The sequence below is a fragment of the Poecilia formosa genome, unplaced genomic scaffold (genome assembly GCF_000485575.1).
Source record: "Poecilia formosa unplaced genomic scaffold, Poecilia_formosa-5.1.2 Scaffold9, whole genome shotgun sequence".
Taxonomy (NCBI): Eukaryota; Metazoa; Chordata; class Actinopteri; order Cyprinodontiformes; family Poeciliidae; genus Poecilia; species Poecilia formosa.
Window position 1 is genome coordinate 2,177,327 of NW_006799948.1, and position 23,679 is coordinate 2,201,005.

Here is a 23,679-nt window from a genome sequence, read left to right on the forward strand (position 1 = left end):
TGGGTAGAGTATCCAGAAATATTACTCAAGTAAGAGTTGCGATACTTCATAATAAATATTTCTCAAGTGAAAGTACAAAGCACAGCATATTCCTAAAAGCATACTTTTTTCCAAAAAGTTACTCAAGTAAATTGAACTGAATAAATGTAACTAATTACTATCAACTGCTTTTGTATTCATTCCAAATATGACCTAAACAACAAACGGACTTTACACTGATGATCATCAAAATGTGGTTTGATTTAATATTCACTCTAATGTGTTGTAAGCATCTGTATGTGTAACTACGAGTTTCACTAAGTGATGAAGTTACTGCAAAAAATAACCTTTAATAGTGCAACACGTGTATCGAAATATTTGCACTGTAGATGCCTTTAAAGTCATGTTTTGGATGGTTTAAATAATTGAGGACAGGACAAACAGCAGTTTTGCTGCTGTTCTTAAATATTTTGTGCAGCGTTTTTAGTGTTAGTTGTACTCCTGCTTGCACCCCCCGTCAATGGCATGTGACCTTAACGTAATTTTGACAGCAATGAATTGTATTATCGGGTTTACATTTATATGACACAATTGCTTGCCATAATGATAGAGCAGTTTTCAATCAATGTTCTAGAATATTTACACCACTGGGTATCCCGTGTTCTCGCTTTTGTCCGCTGAGCTCACGGATTGGCTGTTGCCGGAGCGTCTCCCCGTACGTGCCTCAGTGACGCCCCACGCTTTCCCTACCATGCGACGCGTCATGTCCGAGGAAAGATGGCGGAAGGCGGAGCGGCTGATCTGGATACCCAGAGAGGAGAGATCGCGGCGCTGCTGAAAACACAGTTACGGAAGGGAGACACTTGGTAAGACTTGAGTTAAATCGCATTCGGTGTTGCTGCGTGGCCGCCTGCAGGCCCGGCTGGGGCTGACAACGCCTCGAAGGGTATGAGAAAGCCAACGGGCCGTGTTGACAGTGAGCTGAATCCAAGGGAGCTAACGGGAGCCTGGCTGGTACACTTAAATGAAGAACGACTAAACTCACACATAACTATTAAATGACGGACCTGTGTTGTCATATTAAACACTGAAAAAACACCCGTTTGTCTTATTTTGACTAATACGTTCTCGTACAGTTTAGACCCGGTTGCTTTTCTCCGGCTAAGTAAAAAGCTAATAGCTAATTGGTTAGCAACCGTCGTTCCGAGTGGTTTTCCAGTCAGAGGGTTCCTCAGACGACTTTAGCAGGGCGGAGTCGGAAAACAAGCACCTGTCAAAGTGTCGAAGCCAGCTGGCCAGGCTTGCAGCAACCTGAACTCAGACCTGTGTCAATAAAGCTGCTGCTACAGTTTTTAAGCCTCTTAAGGAGGCTTTTCTTTTTCTTTCTTTTTTTTTTTCTTTTTTTTTTTTGGTATGGCAAAAACAGGAAACTTTCGACGCAATTTCGGTCACCTTATAACAGTGGATTCTGCTTTCTATCCAGGTATCTTGTGGATAGTCGGTGGTTCAAACAGTGGAAGAAATATGTGGGATTCGATAGCTGGGATAAGTACCAGATGGGAGATCAGAATGTCTACCCAGGACCGGTGGACAACTCAGGTCTCCTCAAAGGTAAGACACTCCGATTGCTCTCTAAAAGCTGCAACGTAAGAGTATTTTCTGGTCGATCCTGATTTCGGGGTTTCCTTGAGGCCTGAGGTGCCATCTCCATATTTGACTGATTAAATTTCATTTAAAGGTGCATAATAATAGATGTGCCTTATTGTAATAATTAAAACCTGCATCAGTATAGGAAGTACATGCTGTTGACTTACGTGTTTAAGAACAGTGGGAGTTTATAGTTAAATTTTTTTTGAATATGGAACACTAAATTTCTAAAAAAAAATAATAATAATAAAAAAATAATAATAAATAAATTCCTGTTTCAACCTGTTGATAACCAGTAGGGATCACGGTAAAATCATCAATATTAATCTGCACCCGATTGATTGGTATACAAGAACAACAATGAGAATATTTTCTTCCTTTACTCCTTGCTGTGAATTGATAATTCGTGTTAGTGTCAGAGGCAACTTTCTGTGTGTGAGGGATGAGTTACCTATAAATCAGGGTTTGCTGATATTTAAAACGTACAATATGATTAGAGAGTGTTTTCAGCTGTCCATAGCAATGTATATTAGCTATTAGGATGGGGAGAGTAAACAGGAGTGTGTCCCCATAGCAACGCTTCCCAAATCAGTGACAGATAGCCGAGTGACCTCAACTATCACTATTTGGATTAGGTGAACATTGCTCCAAACACTTAAACAGGCTATATCAACAAGCACAACTGATCTATTTATATTCTTAATGAATATACCATTTGTCTTATTAAATCAATTTGGTGAACATTTTGCATTAGCATCATGTTATTTTTACATTTAAGAGACTGTAAATCCTTACCTGAGATTCACACGTGCCTGCAAAACATTTCCCCGATGTGACATGTTCCATGGCAGAATGAGGCTGAACACTCAGAAGGACAAAACACTATTTACTATTCCTGTTACCTGTTGGAATTCTTACTTCCTCTCAAGGTCTGACTGTTTTATTTATTTTTTTAACAAAACCGTCAGACCAAGCGTGTTTTGGCAAAAGTGATTTTCTTTTTAAATAGCTCCTTTCGTCTCTGTGCTTCCTGCTGCTTCATTTTAAAGTCAGAGAAAGGCTAACTTGGAATATTCTTCCTTCAGTCACCACTTCCTCACCAAAGAGGGTTGTCGTCAGCGCGACTTGGTATCTCTTTGGTGCAGCGCCTTCTCTTATCTTATAGCCAATTTCTCGTTGCATCTCGACTTTTTGATATTTTGACTGTTAAAATAAAACCCTGCAGCCAGTGTCATCATTCTGGAAATGCAGAGAACATTGTCTGAGTCTTTAGAGTAGCCTTTTCAGTGGTGGGTTCATAGAAAGCTCTCCAGCACGCCCTCTTTTCTTTGCTTTGTTTCGCTGGATCTGTGATGTAAGGGTCCCCCACTAAATGCGCTGTCTGTCTGCCTGCTTGTTCCTCGCTAGATGGGGACGTGCTGGCAATCAAGGAGCACCTCATCGACGAGCTCGACTACATCCTGGTCCCAACGGAGGGCTGGAACAAGCTCGTCAGCTGGTACGGGCTGACAGAAGGCCAGGAGCCAATCGCACGCAAGGTAGACTTTCTGTCTGTCGCCTGAAAGCCATGAAGGCTTGTGTGGTTCAGGAAAAAAAAGATGCTTTCCAGCACAAAGTGCAGTATTTGTTTTAGCAGGCTGTTAAAATGTCTTTAGTCCTTCCTCCTTCAGTTTATTCTTTTGGAAGTATGCTGACCTCATTCGTTTTGTTCTGTGTTGATTTCATCAAAATGGGATCGTACTAGAAGACGATGTGATGTATACTTGGTACGGTGTTTAGAGGTGCTGAAGTTTTGCTTCCCACCTGGGTGTAAAAATAATTCACTAGCTGAAAACACCAGAGTGTGTTAAAAAAAAATGTTATGAACTTGTGCTTTAATGTGGGTTGTAAAGTCTCAAGTGATTATGTTAACTCTCTGGAGCCACTTTTCATCTAAGTCGTAAACTTAGACTATAATGATATTGAAAGTGTTCAACTTGAAACTTGTAGAGCCAAAGTTTGGTTTAAAGTTTAACGTAGTCAGTTTTTAAACATACACTCCTCTAATGTATTTATTTTCCGCCAACTCTTTAGTAATATATATATTTTTTAATGCATTATTACAAAAAAACAACAACGAAGAGACGAAACAAACCCTCTAATTCTACTTATGTAGATTTGTGTTGATGACATCACAAGAGGCACTAAAGTGAGTCATCTAGTATTTGTAAACATTATAGACAGAATATAAGTACACTCATTTTATTTTAGAAGTTAAAGAAAAAAATCCGACATTAGATTGGTTGTAAATGATGGTTTTTGCACAAATCTTTACATCTGTCTGGAGCTGTATGAGCGACAGTCATTTCTATTCATTTCTGCTGTCAAATAGTCAGCTGTAACAAGCATGTGCAGCGTATTTGCTCATACGAATGGCATTCGGTAATGTTGGTGATAATTAGTATGTCCAGGGCTTCAGGAGGGAATGTAGAGGACCAAGTTGTTCCCTATAAATTTCGTTAATCATGGCATCGTTGCCCCCTCCCCGGATGAGGTCCTATCTGCTGTGCCCTCTCTCATGTATTTTTCTCTTTCATTCTCTCTCCCCCGTCCATTGACCCTCCCCCTTTTCCCATGTATGCCATGGCTCATATCGGGTGGCCGCAGGGTTTCTATTTTCAGGCAACGGTTCTGGGTGACAGAAACGCTACATGGAGCGCGCTACAAGACACAACATGCAGGAGGTTCATCATTAGGTTTTTTCTCTCTCTCTCTCTCCCTCTCTCTCTCTTGCTCTCTCTCTCTCTGATTTTGTTTGGTTTGTGTTCCTGCGTTGTGGGCTGAAGGCAGCATAAGTGGGTGACAAAGTCTCGGGAGGGCCGTGATCAGAGGTTTGGCTCTTCGGTCCGTTATGCAGTCCTGACTGCCAACGCCGGCGGAGAGCTGCTGCGTCCTTGTTGTTCTTTTTTGAAGTGGAGGAATGCCAGCCGAGGTCACACTGAGAGAAAGCTTTCAAGAGGAGTGCAAGAAGAGGCATAACCACTTCGAGGGGATGGGGGGATTGAGAAAAGGAGGGCGAGACGAGTTGTTTCAGCCGGAGTCCGGCCAGAAGTTCGGCCGATCCAAACTCCCAGACGTACAGCGGTTGCACCCCGATTCGGTCCGTTAAAATGCCTCTGGGTTTGTGGAGAGAACCCAAGCTGCGTGTTGCCGGCCCCAGTGACATTTGTGAACTTAGTACTGCGTGTGTTTATGCATGTGTGTGTTAGAGAGGGGGCTCAGCGGTGAAATAAATAGGCTGGGACTCCTCAGCTGTTTCCGCGAGGTACAGCTAAATTAAGCATTCGACTCTGATTCTGTCATAGCACTTGATAGGTTTCAACCAGGGCAGCAGATTTTGCTTCATTGTGCAAGACGAGCTACTTGAGAGACAAAAACAACTTATCTGTGTTCAGTTTAGAAGAGAAATCCTTGTTCATAACCCAGCGGTCTACATAGGAACAAATAAGACGCTGGAAAAGAAGAAAAAGTTTCCAGTCTTCTGGATGTAATCATGTTTGTGTTTTGTTTGTTTGCAGGTGGTGGAACAGGGTATGTTCGTGAAGCACTGCAAGGTGGAGGTGTACCTGACAGAGCTGAAGCTTTGTGAAGACAGCAACATGGACAACATGATCACCAGACGTTTCAGTAAAGCCGACACGATAGGTATGCTTCAGGATCCTCCGGGTCACCTTTAAACTGAGTTTCAGCTTCTTTCAGTGCGTTTTCACAGCGCCTTGCAGAGATCTACCTACTGAACCTTTTGACGTTTTGTCTTCTTACCTCAGATTTCCGTGCATATTTTCAGTTAGTTTGAAGTGGAAGGAATTTTTTTATTTTATTTATTTATTTTTTTACAAATTGAAGTCATAGTAGTGTAACTTGTATTCCATCCTGAATGGTTTGCAGAACAGTTTTGAGGGTTCGTCTCCACCAGCTGAGCTTTGATTCCTCTTTGCAAAGCAGCTCAAAAGCTCAGTCAGATTATATGGAGAGCTTTGTTTCTTGACTGGCCACAGATTCCAATTGGATTTTAATCTGGACTTTGACTAGGCCATTGAAATGTAAACACAGATTTGAACCCCTGCATTGTTGCCGTGGCTGACGTTTGGGGTCGTTTGACCAGCTTTCCTCAGTATAATGCTGCCACCACCATGTTTTACAATGCAAATGTTTGGGCTGTTGTCAGTTTTGACAAACTATGCATGATTCAAAGGGTATGAATACTTCTGCAAGCTGCTATTTATGTTCCAACACGTTTTTTTTGTTTTGTTTTGTTTTGTTTTTTTCAGTTGCGCTCCATATGCCTGATTGTAATTTATTCACATCTGGGCTTTGACAGAGCCGTTTCAGCAGATAGATATACTTTTATCTGTGTTATTAGGTTGTTGTTTTCTTTTTTGTTGTTGTTTATTTCTTTTTCAAACCAAAGTCATCTGAAAATGGTGGTCAGATTTTTTTTTTTTTCTACATTTTCAGAACTGATCAGTTTGAAACAGTCCCAGTAGTTATCCTGTCTGGAGGATCAATCACTGTGCTCAGGGTTAAATTGTTAAAGAAGCGACGGTGGCGATCCTCGGTGTTTCTGCTGAAACCGATCTTAACCTATTCTGATTTAAAACCATCTGCTTTTTTGATATTTATTATTTATATGTGCACATTTTTGAAAATGTTTTTGAATCATCAGTTGACAAAGCAGGTGCAAAATGACCAGAATATACTGGAAGTTTCTCGTGTTTTTCATTTATTAAAAAGAAAAATAATATTTCATATGTTTAGGTAGTTTGTTAAGCTACAAAATGCAGCTAGTTTCTCATTACAGAAACGTAGTTTTGCTCTAAAGCGGTTGAATTTTGGAGTTCTTTCTAGGGGGGTCATGTGTGGATACTAAATTATCTTTTAAAAAAATGCTCTTCTAGATAACAAGACTTTGAATTATGGCAATAAGCAACATGCTAGTGGTCAAATAAGCACTTTAACAGGGTTTAAATGGGATACTTTTACATCATAAACTGTTGTGATGTTGCAGACATGATAGAGAAGGAAATGCGGAAACTGTTTAGCATCCCTGACGAGAAGGAGACCAGGCTGTGGAACAGGTACATGAGCAACACCTTCGAGCCGCTCAACAAGCCTGACAGCACCATCCAAGACGCCGGCCTCTATCAAGGGCAGGTAGGAGCTTCTCCACTGTTCCAGAGACAGGGGACGTGCTGGTCCACCTTTTTCACTTCCGATACCGATATGTGAGGTTTAGTATCGGTTGATACCGATCCGATACAGAGAAACGGTGCTGAATTGACTGAAAACCTATCTTTTTCTTTTAAATAAAGACATAAATGTGCTCAATTACAAATATATTTGGTAACTCATCACCAGTACAGCACATTTAAATACACAAGATTGGTCAGATGTGTAAAAACAATACGACTTTATCGTGTTCAGTCAGTGCAGTTATGAGCATAACAGCAAACATAAAGTAAATATACTGAAACTGACAAAAACAAAAGGTTGACTAATAGGGATTCTAAATTTGATGTAAAAAAAATAATAAAGCACAGTTTGCTGTGGAAATGTTTTAAGATCATTTTACTATTTTGTGGCATTTACTAGAGGAATAAAGTCATTTTAATGTTTACAGGTAGACACATAGTTTGAATGAGCACTTTGTAGGTGTCAGATAAACTTAGTTTAACGTCAGAGTAGATTGGTCTGGAATACAAAAAGCAGTTTTTCAAATGATTACATGATTAAGAGATAAAAGCTTTGAAAACCAACCAAGCACTGTGTGCATTTTCACGTTTCTGATTTCTGCTTGAAATAATAAATCCTGCCCGGCAACAGTAAGAAGGCTAAAAAACAAAACAAAAAAAAAAGGAAATCTGTGTGGAGTCCTATTGTCATGGCACCATATATCTTCCTTTGCTTACAACCGATAGGCATCCTCAGCTTAACAGCAGATAGTTAAACATTTAGTACCTTCAAGCCAACAGATGGAGAACCTTTTCTCTTCTTCTTCTTCTTCTGTGGATCGTCTCACACAGGTGCTCGTAATAGAGCAGAAGAACGAGGACGGCACTTGGCCCCGAGGCTCCATGGCGTCCAAGTGAGTAAAGAATACAATTTTTTATTTATTTTTTTTTTTTTGTGAATATTCCACCTGAAACAGACTGCAGGTACCTGCACTGCGATGTGCAGATAACGGCAGATTAAGTGTTATTGAACGGCCCATTTGGAGCCGGTTCGAAGGATGGAAAAAAAAGGTTACATAATATAAAATGGCACCATCTCTCCTGTTTTGCGAAGCTTTCAGCTCTAAGCTGTTCATCTATTGCCACTGCACCATCTTCCAAGTTTTCCTGCCTCCCTCTGCTTGACCTTTTGTTGCTGACATACCCCCTCTGCTTCCAATTCATTCCAGTTTAATTTGATTGAGGCGCGCACACCTTCTTTCTCTGCTCTAACTCATGATCTTATTCTTTTATCTTTTTGAAGGTCATCTGGCGCTTCCAATCTCTCTGCTTTGCCAAAGATCTCGCCTTCATCTCTCACAAACAATCATAACAGCAGCTTCAACAGCAGGAAGTAAGGCATAGTTGCGGGTTGAATAGCTGGGAGGGGGTTTTGGGCGGGTGGGATTTTTGGGGTGTTTGGGTGTTGAATCTGCTACGGCTCTCTATTCAGCCTTGCTGTAAAATCTCCGCTACAAAACGATGCCTAAACGTGACATTACAGAGTCACATGAGGAATTTCAGAATGCTGTGAATCATAAAACTGGAGTAAAGTTGATGGAAGCAAAATAAGGGAGACTATACCCGAATATCTAAGCTAAATCTTCTGACGTGCAAGTTTTTGGTTGAGAATTTAGACACAGTTGGAGGCTCCAGTGAGACGATGATCACAAACACACATTGGTGTTTGGCGTAGCTTGAGCCTGAATCTAAACTCGATCTAAGTTACTGTCTCTTTAAGAGTTTAAATCACTTAATCACATGATAAGTTAAGACGAGCTTTATCATTTTAACTGTGTTGATTAATATTTTTTTGAACTGCAATTTAGTTTATAGAGACTTCATGATTGATTTTATTTATTGTTTTGGATTGTGTGTGGATTTTATTTCCATTTTATTTCAGATATGTAAAGCAGATTTAGTTTCAGTGTGAAGCGTTCCTCACAAAACTACTGTTTGTTTTCCTTTGAGAGGGCCAACCTGCATTATTATGCCATTATTAATATATCATCACTTATTGCAGTTATTACCGGAGGAATTTTTTGTCTAGCAAAATTTGTTCTTGCGACAGGCATAACTCTACCAGCCTTTTGTAGAGTTATGCCAAAACCAGAAAAGTTTCGCCACAAACAATTTGATTCGTTTAAGATGCATGTTTTGTTTTTCATTCCACGTCGGAAATAAAGAGAAGTTCAAGTGCTTTGTTATAAACTTTAAAATATTAAAATGTATTTCTGGCCAACATTGGTGTATGTAAACTTCTGACCTGCTTTGCAGATGAGTTGCGAATCAGCAGCCAAGAGGCTAAATGAGCTGTTTGCCAGAGCTTCTTGACCTTTGACCTGACTCATGTTAGATGTACTGCACATTTCAGGGCGTGTTTGTATCTGTGCTTCTGCTTGGCAGGTAGAAACTCATAAAAACCCTCAGAAGAGATCAATAGTGATAAACAGAGAAGGTTTTTGTTATGGTCCTTACTTAGACTGTGGCCATAAATCGTCCTGTTTCAGCTCTGCATTGTGTGCATCCGAAGCGGCACTTTTTTTTTTTTTGTTCTGCTTGCCGTTAAAGACACAAACGGGATGACTTGGAGAAATCGGATCTTCGCTCTCAGCAGCTCTCCTATCCCTGATTCACTCCAGTCAGCGCTGTGGTTTCCTCTTAATTATGCATGCAGCCTCTATTTTTCATATCAAGCGCTCCCGTGCTGCGCGCTATCCGTCTCCCTGACTTTGCGGTCGTCCGCGCGGTCCTGCTCAAGTCCCGGCAGCAAGTTTCTCCCCCCCACCTCCCCACGCCGTCTCCACCCCCTCCCAACCTCCTCCTTTCGGTGTCTTTACCGCACCTTCTGCAGAGTCTCGCCGACCTTCAGCGTGCATTTCCATCCGCTCGGTCTTCTCATCGCCGGAGTTTGCTCCCGCATACTGATCAGGCAGTTTGGGGATTCGTTTAGCAGCCTTTTTTCTTTTTTTTTTCTTTTTAACTCGTCACGCAAACATGACAGAAACGGAAGGGATTTGCAAGGAAGGGTTGGACAGAGTGGGGGAACTGAATTGAAAAACCACCATCAGATTTTTTTCAGAGAGCAACATAGCAGACGAGAGTGAGACTGCAGCCTCAGCTGAATGCAGTGAATCAGCTGCTTCCCTCCTTGCTCATCTCGTTTCTCTTCTGTCAGCCCCTCGCTCCCTCCCCGCCTCCCTCCCTCTTCCTCTCTCCTGTACACCCCCGTGCTTCAGTAGCAGTCCTGAGCATCCTTGCTGCTGTTGCTGCTATAAATATCTGCGGGGACCCGTAGAGCAGCAGAAGGGAGGAGCGGTGGACAGAACACAGCCAGGAAGATCCGAGGGTACAGAGGACAACAAGACAAGGGCATGCGCGCAGAAAACGGAAGACTCCATCAGTTCACGGGAATAACATCAACATTTGGAGTCGACAGCAGAAGGAAGTAGCAGGACTTTACCTTCCCATGGTTATAAAAAGCTCGACTCGAGACGTTTTTCTTTATTTCTCTTTTGGACTCGAGCCGATTTGTCTCCGTGCTGACATGTGGGCCGGCACGGGCTGGGGAGGGGCTGAGATGTCATGCTCCTGTGTTGCTGGTGGTGCCTGAGGTCTGAGGCGGTGGAGCTGGACAGCCGGAGGGTGGACCACCGCGTTCTAACCTGCGAAGCCCCGACGTCCACCACCATCACGACAGCGTCGTTCGGTCAGTGGGAGCCGGAGACGTCTCACGTTGCGCTGCCCGCCTCCCAGAGGTCTGCTGATCGCTGCGGTTTAAAGGCTCTGCTTGAAAGTTTTACTTTTTTTGTTGTTGTTGCGTACTTTCAAGGAAGCCAGTAGGGCAGGACGTCCTCATAAAAATGGCAAACACTGCAGTACTAAAAGTAAAATTTTAATTTTTCTTAGTGAACTAAAATAGTGAATATTTTCGTATTTGTGGTGTTTTGCAAAAAGAAAAAAAAAAAACCATAAAGTTCAATGTAATTAATTGGCATAATATGTGATAGAAAAACGTTGCAAGGCGCTACGTTTATTAGAAAGATAGAGGAAAATCTGAAAAGTGTGGCATGCATTTATATCCGGTAAAACCTCCATGTGTTTCCAGATGTGCTTATACCAGCCTCTCACAAAGGTTTTCAACCAGATACACTTTGACTAGGCCATTCTGACACATGAATATGCTTTGATAAACAATTTCAAGGCTTTCTTCTGGGATTACCCACCTTCCTCTCAAAAGCATCCCCACAGCATGGTACTGCCATTACCTTCTTGGTAGCACTATTAGGTTTTATTTTATTGATAGTGAAAGGGTCCGAATCCTGAAGCAGTACGTAGAATTTTTTGGTTTTTAACATGGGAAAAAAATGCAAAAAATGTTCAAGTGGTTTAAACGATCAGGAGAGTCGCTAAGTTGAACAGCAGTTTTTAAACGTCTCCTGAACGTCGTGTGATTCGTATCTGCATGTTTTTTACTCTGCAGTGTTAAGAACTCCAGCTACAGTCTGCCCTCCTCGTACCCAACCTACAGCAACAGCTATGACTACTCGGAACAGAGCCGGCACAGTGAGCGCTCGGGCCTCTGTGGGCTCTCCAATCTGGGAAACACCTGCTTCATGAACTCTGCAGTGCAGGTATCAGCCATCGGTCGCCTCTCACAGCCACGTCTTTGTCCGGAGTTTCTCATTTCCTGCTCCTTCCTTCTCGCAGTGTTTAAGCAATATCACCCCTCTGACGGAGTACTTCCTCAAAGACAAGTACCGAGACGAGCTGAACGAAGACAACCCCCTGGGCATGAAGGGGGAGATCGCCAGAGCCTATGCTGAGCTCATCAAGCAGCTGTGGTCGGGCAAATACAGCTACGTCACCCCGAGACCCTTCAAGGTAAGAGCCGCTTTGAGATGGCTGGCTCTCGTAGCGTCTCTGTTGTTCATACAGCATTCGTATTAGCAAGTGAAAACTGACCAAACCCAGAGCAAAGAGCAAAATTATTTTAGTCTAGAAGTTACTCTTTGTTTCTTTTTCAGACCCAAGTGGGGCGCTTTGCCCCGCAGTTCTCAGGCTACCAGCAGCAGGACTCCCACGAGCTCCTGGCCTTCCTCCTGGACGGCCTTCACGAGGACCTGAACCGCATCCGGAAGAAACCCTACATCCAGCTCAAGGACGCCAACGGACGGCCGGACAAGGTCGGATTTCGCAAACGCTGCATCTTCCCAAATCTTTGATGCAGACAATTAATCGACCTACGATCTACCAACGTCTGCTTAGAGTTTGTTTGGCCACCATCCAGCAGAGGGCGCCGCTAGTCACACTTAAAGCGGCTGATACAGAATTAAAGATGGCAGAGCCATACCAAAACAGGAAAGAGAAAACGCTCCAAACAGAGTCTGGTGTGGGATGCAGAATCGCTTTGTGTGGTTCTGTTAGAATGACGGAGCTGCGTTCAATGCCTCACTCAAAAATTACTGATGTGCTACGAAGGCGAAAATAATGTCAGAAAAGTGGAGGGCATAACTGAGAAAAATTGTAACATGATGGAGCGGAAAAAAAAACATGCCAATTATTACGTCTGATTTTTAATGCTGTTGTGAGTTAACGAAGTTCATGGAGCGAAGTTTCAACATTCCTTCAAGAGCAACCATGGACTACTTCTATATGAAAATTTCTCTGTTAATGGGGAATAAAGCAGTTCTTGTCTTTTATTTTTCTATTTAGCAACCCAATAGGTTTCTGTTTTGTAATATTTCATTAATAGGTCTAAGTTTAATAACGCAAGAAAACCACAATTTTCAGTTTATTTGGTAGGCTGACGAAATATTAAAGTTAAGTGGTGTTTTTTTTATATTATTATTTAACACAGGTTTTTACGAAAATAACTGCTTACCAATTAATCATTGGTCGACCGATAAGCTCCACTGACTTCAGATTAAAAGACCAATCGGTAAATCTTGTATCCCTAATTCTGATTTTTAGAGGAATATCCTCATATTCCGGCTTAAAATTCCAGGTGGTGGCCGAGGAAGCGTGGGAGAACCACATCAAGAGGAACGACTCCATCATCGTGGACATCTTCCACGGTCTCTTCAAGTCGACTCTGGTTTGTCCCGTGTGCGCCAAGGTCTCCGTGACCTTTGACCCCTTCTGCTATTTGACCCTGCCGCTTCCCATGAAGAAAGAGCGGACTCTGGAGGTGTACCTCGTCAGACTGGACCCAGTTGCTAAACCTACGCAGGTAGCAGAACACAGACGCTGAACGCCGCGTCGTGACGCCACGCAGCGATGCGGAGCTCTGAGCCCATGCCTCTTGCTTTTCAGTACAAGCTGACCGTGCCAAAGGTGGGCTACATCTCTGACCTCTGTACCTCCCTCTCCAGCCTGTCTGGCGTGCCTGCTGAGAAGGTATGGACGTCGTTGTCGGCTGTTTTCTGAGCAGTTAAAACGTGGTAAATGTCATCTTTACCCTCATTAATAAATCAATCAGTAATCTGTAATCAATCTGACTTGGGAAGCGTCACAAACATCAATTAATCAGACTTTTTTATCCAATTAATTGATAAAAGTCCAATCGAAGTAATTTTTTTGTTAAAAAAAAACCATTGGCATATTCTGCAGATATTTTTGTCTGTTTTTATGTGGTATTAGAAATACGGAAATTATTTGTTGCTTTGCAAAAGAAAGTAAACATTTGATGAATATGTAATAACAGCATTCCTTTACTGAACACTTGATGCATTTGCAGCTAAAAAATACATCCAACATGTGAAAAGCTCAGCCTTTTCTACTTGACTTACCATCAATGCAGCATAGAGCTATTTGTTGATTTTTTTTTTAATTAACTGAATAGAAAAGGGTGCTTAATAAGAGATTTTTTTTACAGTATTTGAACCGAGTGAAGCAAAAACTAGGCCACTTGAGGTGTAACAGGTTGAATGTATATATTCTTTGTACAGTTTAGTCTTAGTTGCTGCTCTGGGTTTGTTGTTTCTGCAGCAAGTTGTGTTTCTTTGAGTCTGTTTGCTCCAGTACTCAGTTTTACTCAATTCCTAAATTAGTTGACAATTATTTCGATAATCAATTCATCATGATTAATACGATTAATCGTTCCAGCTCTAATCTTTTTCTTGTAGATGGCAAGAAAGGATGAGGAGTAAAAAGTAAAACCATTTGTTCAACTCTGTCGCTCAACCCACCAATACTTTTTCCATTTAAAGATGCAAAACAGATTTGTACAAATTTTACTGTCTGGGCTACTTCTAGCTAAAAATTAGAAATAAAATTGACAGGATAGCCTCAGTTGTTTTAACCACTTTACATTTTGCTGACGTCCCTTATCTGAATATGTATATTTAATGAACGTAACAGTGGCAGTAATCACTTGTATCGACTCGGTGCAGCGTCAGTCACACAACATGCTAATTTCAAGACGAGTTTGAGTGTTAAAGTTTCGGAAGTGTTGGCTTCAAAAATCATTTGAATGAAATAAAACCAGGAGTTTTAAATGTCTACATGCTCTCGATCATGTTGCTATTTTTGTGTTTTTGTCCCTCAGATGATTGTAACCGACATCTACAACCACCGCTTCCACCGGATCTTTGCCACTAACGAAAACCTCAGCAGCATCATGGAGCGGGACGATATTTACGTGTTAGTGTCGAGTTAACAAACTATTCATGTTGCCAACCTTTCATTGTTTTTTGTTGTTGTTTGTTTTGTTTTTTTATAATACAGCTTTAAAACATTGACTGTGTGTAATTTGAAGACCTCCTCTCCTCCCCGTAGCTTCGAGGTCGCGGTGAACAGAGTAGAAGACGCCGATCACGTAGTGATCCCCGTGCACTTGAGGGAAAAATACAAACAGTCGGGCTACAACCACACCAGCACGCCGCTGTTCGGTCTGCCCTTCCTCATTGCCGTCCCGAGAACACTAAGCGAAGACAAACTCTACAACATGCTCCTCTCTCGTCTCTGGTAGGTTTTTCAGATGAACGACCGCACGCGATAATCAGGATGAGACCCAAATGATTGCAACCCCATCCGCTTCTCTGCTTGCAGCCGGTTTGTACGGTCTCCTGTAGAGGAAGACGAGGAGGACAGCGAAGAGACGCAACCGCCCACGCAACACACTATCAACGGAAATGCCACTAACGGCCTGCTAGAGGAGGGCTCGCCAAGTGAGTTTATCTGTATTGCGCATTTCAACAAGGAGGCAGTTCAGCGTACTTTACATCATGAAAACATCATTCAACCATCAGTTATGAAACGAGCAATAAATATGACGTTTTATCGAATCCCATCATCAGGCAAGTGCACATCAAATATGTTAGTCAATGTTCTACTTACTGCTAATCAAAGGCAGGTTTTTAGCGTTGATTTAAGGGAACTCGGTGTTTCAGCCGTTTCACAGTTTTCTGGGATTCCAGATTTGAGATGCATAGAAGCTGAATGCTGCTTCTCCTTGTTTGGTTCTGGGGCTGCAGAGCAGAACCAGAAACCTGAGAGGTCTGGAAGGTCGATACAACGACAGCTGCTACGCTGTTCAGTGATTTATAAACTAACATAAATATTTCAAAGTCTATTCCCTGAGCTACAGGCAGCCAGGATAAGGACTTAAGAAGTGGGGTGATGTGCTCTACCTTCCTGGATTTGTTATTCAAGTCATAGAAGGCCGACTTTGTAACCATCTGTATGTAACTCTGAAGGTTCAGGTCTAAGTCCATCACGACACCTAGATTTTGGGTCTGATCACCAGTTTCTAACTGTAATACCTGAAGCTTTGTGGTCCAAAGATAATAACTTCAGTTTTGTGTCGGTTCAAACTGATCTAAAATGTTGTCCCGCTTTCCAGGCGAGATGGAGACAGACGAGCAGGACGACGAGTCGAGCCAGGATCAGGAGCTGCCGTCTGAGAACGAGAACAGCCAGTCGGAAGATTCTGTGGGAGGCGACAACGAGCTGGAGAACGGCGTGGTCGCACCACAGCTCTCCACTAAGGGCCAGCAAACGGCCGGCCTCAACAGAAAGAGGCTTTTCACATTCCAGTTCAACAACATGGGCAAAACGGACTTCTCGCTCATCAAGGAGGACTCCAAGCTGATCCGCTTTGACGAGGGGCATCTCAGACTGAGCGGTAGGAAACGGCCCAGAGTTTATTTGAGACTTTCTTGATGACATCTGTTTTTTTACATCTTCATCTGTTTTCAGACCGCTCGTACCTGTCTTTGGACTGGGAACCAGAGATCAAGAAAAAGTATTTTGACGAGACTGTTGTTGAGGTAAAGTTTTTTTATTTTTATTTTTTTAAGCTCAATCAAAATGAAAACGTAAAAGTATTTTTGTCTAGTTTCTCTTGCAAATATTGTAAAACACTTGAAATTAGGCAAAACTAACTTACAAGTACCGTTTCAGCAAGATATTGGAGCTTGTTTTAAGTCAATAATTCCTTGATTATCACGATTAACACAATTAATCGTCACAGCCCTTATCAATATTAATGAGTTATCGACCTAAACAAGCTCCTATGCTGCAAAGGAGTTTGTTTGAAGTGTGCTAAGATACTTGTAATAGACAGTAGATTAAAAGAAAAACTTTGTAGGATTTTGTGTTTTAGCAGCGTGAAGACAGTTTGTACTTTGAAGGCCTTAAAGAAACATGCAAACCAGCTTTTCTAACCAGCGTGTGCTGACTTGTCGTCACATCTCTCTACTCCATCAGCCACCTACGGTGCAGGCAAATTAAATTTAAAGCCCAGTGCGCAAAGTGTCTTATGTAATCAGAATCGGTTCCTCCAGCGGCGCGTAGCTAATGCGCAAGCTGTCTTCAGCTTTCTGTTGCTGTTCAGGCTGACTCCAGCATTACTGGCTGATTTAACGCTTGATGCATCTTCATATCATCTCTTTAGATGTATTAACAGGTTTCAGTGGAAGGAGAATGTAGTGCGGATGTTTCCCTAGTGCTAAATCTGTATGTAAACCTGACTGCTTATGATTGTAATCCTGGATCTGTGCAGGACTATGACAAGCACGAGAGCATGGAGTACAAGCCGCAGAAGAAAGCCTTCTTCAAGTTGAAGGACTGCATCGAGCTTTTCACTACTAAGGAGAAACTGGGAGCAGAGGATCCCTGGTGAGAAGCGAAACCATGAAACTGATCACTTGGAAAACAACTTGAATTTTACATTGTTTGCAGTTGGCTTCGGCAGAGATTCAGGAGTAAACATGAACATCTCATTTTCTGCTTACTAGTTTCTACTTAATTTCATACAAGTAAACAAACCACATTGTATTCATCAACTTAACCATTGGCCTTCTTTTTTATTTCAGGTATTTTTGATGATTAGTGGAAATGTAAAATTATGATTTTCAGCTTTGTTGCACATTATTTGCTGAAGATTTTTGTGTTGCATCCTATTTCCATTAATTGTGGTTCTGGCCTGTGGACAAACTATGACAAATGGGTGAAAAATGACTGAAAACCGAAGAGACTTCATGCTGGTAGATGATATTTTTGGAGTCTCCAAAGCACATTTCTACAGGCAGAGGATTGAAAATCATTTTAAGTCAATGTTCGGTTCTACCCAGAACTCCTCAAGTAGCACAGCTTTCGCTTTATCCAGTTCAGATTTATTAAAGGAATGCTATCTTATTGCATTTTAGGAAAGAAAATGTTTTTATTTAAAACATTTTTTTTTTTTTGTTTGTGTATTTTAATGTATTTAGGCTTATGTGTTGTCTGTAGAATGTGCCAATTTTTATCCTCTTAATTGTCAGAATAATTAATTAATTGATTACTAACATAATTTATTTGCACCCCTACTCATAATACATCTTTTTGGGACCAACATGGAGCCACATCACGCTTTAAACCTGCTGATCTGAAGACGTAACTTTTAAAGCACTATAGTTTGCATAAGTAAAATGCTTATTTATTTATTTTTGGATAGGGCACCATAACTGGTTCTAGTCCAGGGGCCATTATCCTTCTAAATCCAGCTCTGCCCAACACATTACAAGTGCCAAGGTGAAGAGAAAATCCCTTGTAGGTGATCATAATGTTATGCCTGATAATTTGCATGCTGTAAAAACAAAAAAACAAAAGAAAAAACATGAATACCAATCCCTGAATGAAAAAACAAGCCAGCGACAAATTATCATTCATCTTTACATGGACCCATTTTTTTGCACTTCTGTGTTTCCGTAACAGTCCAGAAACCTCTTGGTGACCTGTGTCCCGGTGTTACAGGTACTGTCCAAACTGCAAGCAGCATCAGCAGGCCACCAAGAAGCTGGACTTGTGGTCTCTGCCGCCTGTCCTGGTGGTCCATCTGAAGCGCTTCTCTTACAGCCGCTACATGAGGGACAAGCTGGACTCGCTGGTCGACTTCCCACTCAGGTACACACACACACACACACACACACACACACACATACATCCAGTGCTGCACCTGTTTAATATGATACTATTTCTAGATGATGTTTCTTTTTGTTTTTGCTGACATGTATTCCCTTGTCAGTCACTGGTTGAAACTGTTTGTTTGCTGGTTTTGTATTTTCAGAGATCTGGACATGTCAGAGTTCCTGATCAACCCCAACGCCGGGCCCTGTCGCTATGACCTCATCGCTGTGTCCAACCACTATGGCGGGATGGGAGGCGGCCATTGTAAGACTTTTACCCAGTTTGAATTCCTTTACATTAATTATATAATTCTTTTTTCTTTTCTTTTCTTTTTTTTTTTACCATTTGAAATTTACAGATTTCTAGTTTATTATAAAACATAACTCACTTTTAAACCTGCTTAAAGTTAATTATTTCTGTTTTTGTAATCTAAAAAAAGACTAAGAGCTCTCTACTCTCTACCACTGTAGTAGTTTTTGTTTTACTTAACATTGTTACACTTTTTAATGCAACACTAAAGATTCTCTTATCATTTTTGATGACCACTTGGAGTGTGTGTGGAGATGTTTGTGCCAATTTAGGCATTTCCTAGACATAAACTATAAAAAATAAAAATTAAAAATCTGATTACTGCCAGATTAAACATGATGAAAATATTGGTTTATGAACACAATAATTTATGTTTAATTTAATGGATTGTTTTATTAAAAAAATCTTGAAATGTTCTCCACTTGAAAGTGTTTAGAATATGTTTACTTCTTAAATTAAACATATTAAAATGGAATTTTAAAAAAAATTTGTGAAAAAAAGTAAAAGTGGAAAAAATCTTAGTGCATTTAATAAGATCCAAACTGGGTGTAGAAAAATGAAAAGGTGGAGGTCTCGCTTCATTATCTGAAAGCAAAAAAAAAAAGGAAAATCTGGAAAAATAAAAAAACATTTTCTATTTAAATTACCTTTTTTTTTTTTTTCCATTTTGTGCCTCTCACAACTTGAGTCTTTGTTGAATTCATTGACCTGATGAATTCAACAAATAAATTAATTTAATAAATTAAATTATTTTTTAATTTAGTGAGATAAAAGCATTACAGAATAAAACATTTGTGGACAATCCAGTCCAGATTTTGTCGTATTGTAGATTTCAACAAGTTAAGAGTTTTTCCACATCCCAGAAAAATTAGGAAATCGCTCCTAACTGTGTTGTTTTGTATAATCTGGAAAATATAATGGATCAAACCGGGCAAACGTTTTAGTATCTAGTAATATTATTCCGTTGTAATTTAAGATGAGCTTTTCTTCCCAGACACTGCGTATGCTAAGAACAAAGAAGATGGCAAGTGGTACAACTTTGATGACAGTAGTGTGTCTCCTGCCAGTGAAGACCAAATAGTGGTGAGTGTCCTTAGTCTCAGTTTATTTCACATAAAAATGTGGACACAATTTACAGTTGAAACCTGATATTTTCGTACACCTAATAAAAATCGTCCACCTTTTTTTCCCCTTGAAGTTAAATTGGACCAAACGTCTATTGTTTTAGCTTAGGTTGAATCGCCTATCTGATTTGAATTATTTCTATTTGCTAAATGCCAGAAAACTTAGCGCAAACGTATTTTAGAGATTTTTTTTTTTCTAACTTTCTTAGTATGTTGTGTTTAATCATGTTATTTGAGCAGGAAGGTCATTTACTTGAACACGAGTTATTTGGATTGTTTCAATTATTGAATTATATGTATTATTCTTAAAGACAGTGACTTATTGATATGTGTAGTTAAAATTAAAGATTACTAAAATTGGGGATTTTTGTAAAGGAAAAGTTTCACAACTTGCCTTGAAATGCTAGAAAAATGCTTTAATTTTACTGTTAACGTCAAAATACTTGAAAATGGAAAGAAAATGGTAACACGACGTCATCCAATCAGAGAAGCAGCCAATTTGTGTTTTATGTCTTACCTCATTTCTGCCACTAGGTGTCACTTTGGTATTGGAGAAAACCTCTGCATACAGGCAGGAACTTTTTCACTGTAGAATATAATGTTGGTTATTTTTGACCGTAAAACAACAAAAGGGGTCTTTTGTGCAAAAATGTTGCTATAGAAACTTCTTTTCTAGAAAAATCTAACAATTTTCCTTGTCTTTTTTTTTTTTTTTTTACATATTAGGCATTGTTGTTACCTTTCCCCTGTTCTGTGTTTCTGTAGTCCAAAGCTGGCTATGTGTTGTTCTACCAGCGCCAGGACACTGTCAAAGGCACCGGCTACTTTGCTCTCGACCGCGAGGAGGAAGAGGAGGAGGAGGAGGAAGAGGAAGGTGAGGATGATGAGAACGAAGCGGAAGAGCTGGTAGAAAGAAGGACTGTCTCGTCTTCTCAGGGTGCCTGCGCCGCTGCACAAAGCGACGAGGAGGACGAGCCAGTCCAGAACAAGAGCAGTAAAAAAGACCTCAACCAGGAGGAAGAAGAAGAAGAGGAAGAGGAGGAGGAAGAAGAAGAAGAGGAGGAACAGGTATCCAATCGAGACATTACCATGAAAACCAACTGAGGTAAATGCCTACAGAAACAAGCAGAGAGAGAGAGAGAGAAAGGGATCTGTCCATGAAAAAGCCATATGGACGCATGGCGTGGCAGCGGGCGCCGTCGCTCCTGCCCGACGGCGCGGACTGAGCCGCTGCCAGGACGACGACTGTTCGGCGGGGGGGCGGGGAGAGGAGCTGCCTTGGTACGCAACTCTAAGAAATCAGGACCCTCCTGTGGGTGAATCACTGTGTGTGTGTGTGTGTGTGTGCGTGTGCGTGTGTGTTTTTGAGCGAGTGTGTCGCCACGTTAACTCATTAAACATCTGCTGTGTGAAGTGAGACCGATGACGACGCCTCCAGCAGGTGCCGCGCTCTGAATCTCCGCTTTTTTTTCTTTTTTTCTTTTTTTTTTAATCATTTGAGCAGTGAATTGTTTTGCATATCCTATTAGTATTATTTCAATTTTGTAAATATTTTTAAAACACTGAATTGCGTTGAGTTGTCACGATGCGCTGAAACGTTTTTGAACTTGCACAAACACAACCTCTCCCATTTCCTGATAACGCCAGACAAACTGCAGCAGCTGCTTCCAGCGACCCGCCTTCGTGGTCTATAACCCAGGCTTTACGTCAACAAGCGATGCCCATAGTTGTATTCCTCATCGTGATTGGCTGCTTTTTAACTCCAAAAATGTGTTAAGACATGACGCAGCCTGTGTTAGCCAATACTGTGCATTTTTCTGCAGTAGATATGTGCTAGAAAGAAAGTTCTACACTGCCAATCTTCTCGTCAATGTATCTATCTGAAGCTTTAGTCCTTTTCTGTATTCTCGTGTCTTCATCTTCAAGATGTGCCGGGACTGAGAACCAGAGACGCACCGATCACAATTTTTCGGCCAATTTCCAGATTTTTATTTTTTTTTCTAAAGCTTTAGCCTGCTTCGACGTGATTCTGGCTGAATTTAAATCTTTAAGATTCAGAATATTTCTTTCCTTCCATCCTGTCATGAGCAAACGCTAATTATTGAGCAGAGGTGACGTCACACCGTGTGTGAGAGCAGGCGCTTAAAACTGGGACGAAATGATTGCACGGTTGACATTTTATCGTCTTTAGCATTTTTATATTAGCAGTTAGCACGGCTAGCACTCCCTGTGTACTCCCTATAGATTGTGGATGTGTAACATTTCCATATAAAGCATAATCCGTTACATGGAGGATAGAAGCTCAAAAAGGTCAAACAAACGGACTTTGATCCTGTTATCTTGCTCTTTGTCACACATCCGTTTGCTCCCTCTTAACTTTAAACGCCTAACACTACTAAAGAATAACTTCACGATGTGTTTACTGACCAAAAAAAAAGGTAAAATATATTTTCTTTTGCTACTGACATCTAAAGAATCGGTGCTGATTAATCGTCCGATTCCTGCGTTCATCCATTTTCTCTCGCAGACATCCGATGCGTCATCCGTCGTTGAAATCACCTCGGCCTTAACTTCGAAATGTGAAACCAGTCGCCTTGTTGTTCGCACGACGACCCCCCTACCCCACTTCTCACGTCTAAAAAGTCGCGTGACGAATGTCCGTTCCATTCTTGCTTGCTGCCGTCTCATGTCCGCATCGCCGCGATGTCTTGTCTTTTTAATCCACAAGAGGGCCAGAATGTACCGTGAACTGAATGAACAAAGACCACACGTATGTGAATGATGCCTTTCGGTTTACAAATTTTCCCCCACATTTTTTTCCGGCCCTCTCTTATTCTTTCTGTTAACAGGTTCTCCGCCTTTGATGCTGGCTGTCTGAATTTCTGGGAAAACATTTCCGCTTGTATGTGTGTGTATGTGTGTGTGCGCTGCTTTGATTTGAAGCAGGGAAACGGGGGGGAATCAACTGAAAACAGTGGGGTGAGTCGGCCTAACGCACCTTTCGGCTTGTAGGACCATGATGCAGTGAAATTATATCGTGGCGGGATAATCGTCCATCCATGTGACTCGTTTTGAGGCCGTTCTTTGCGATGCGAGTGCTTTGTTGCAGACGACATCCACACACCTGTTCTTGCCTCAGAATAAAAGACCACGCATTTACGAGCATCTTTGTGCTTCTGCTTCAACGGGCCGCCTCAGTTTTTTTTTGTTTTTTTGTTTTTTTTTCCCCCTTTAGGACGACTCACCCCATCCAGACTGAGTGAGACACGATCGCTTCAATAGGCTTATATGATATTGTACAGAAGAGTTCACTCTGTGAGTGCACATTTGATAAAGTTTATTTATTTATATGTAAGCATTTAATAATGAACAGACAATATATTTAAAACCTTGGCAAGACCGGGAGGAGTCGGGGCATTCAGTTATACACTAGTTTGCAAAGTCTTGTCCAGGGAGGGCATATTTTTTTAAATAAAAGGATTTTTTTTTTTTCCCTGTTGTTTTTGGGACTTTTTTTTGTTTTGTAAAAATAATTCAGATGTTCTTGCATGATGATGTATGGGGGTTTCCAGGTTTGGCTGCACTTGAGTTCACTTGGGTTTACATTTGAATTGTGCATGTGTATTTATACACAATCTACAATAAAGTTGTGTAAAGCTTCTCATGTGTCTTGCATAAATGTATATTTACACGTACCAATCATTGGTGTGGATGCTGCATTCGTTTTGGGCTTTTATTAATTTATTTGTACATTTCATTTTCCAGGTTAAAGACAAGAATTGGATTCTCACAAGGTTATTCCACACAGGATCCAAATTACAAATGAAGACTTAAATAATATATTTGTGAGATTTGGGCATTTTGTAAGACCATTTGCCTCAATAAATGGAAAAGCTTCACTACAATGGAAGATAAACATAGTTTTTCTCGGTTATCATTTTTGAACTAATTGAATTTATGCCAGAGCTCCAAATATATAT

At 41.0% G+C, this 23,679-nt stretch overlaps 1 protein-coding gene across 7 annotated transcripts; it reads left to right on the plus strand.

Moving 5' to 3' along the window:
• Positions 1–712: 712 nt before the first annotated feature.
• On the plus strand, positions 713–23,360 carry usp15 (ubiquitin specific peptidase 15). Of its 7 annotated transcripts, none has more exons than XM_016663807.1 (22): positions 713–845; positions 1,463–1,590; positions 3,034–3,164; positions 5,184–5,310; positions 6,674–6,819; positions 7,638–7,750; positions 8,140–8,229; positions 11,359–11,509; positions 11,586–11,759; positions 11,903–12,061; positions 12,883–13,107; positions 13,191–13,274; positions 14,425–14,519; positions 14,655–14,843; positions 14,928–15,046; positions 15,721–16,002; positions 16,077–16,147; positions 16,882–16,997; positions 18,114–18,263; positions 18,427–18,530; positions 19,570–19,658; positions 20,465–23,360. In XM_016663807.1, exons 1-22 carry the CDS (start codon positions 757–759, stop codon positions 20,801–20,803), a joined length of 3,171 nt encoding a protein of 1,056 aa, XP_016519293.1. In that variant the 5' UTR covers positions 713–756; the 3' UTR covers positions 20,804–23,360. The 7 variants fall into 7 exon arrangements, with proteins under 7 accessions (XP_016519293.1, XP_016519298.1, XP_007578164.1 ...); XM_007578102.2 differs by having other exon boundaries at positions 714–845; positions 7,689–7,750; XM_016663812.1 differs by lacking the exon at positions 8,140–8,229.
• The last annotated feature ends 319 nt before the right edge of the window (positions 23,361–23,679 follow it).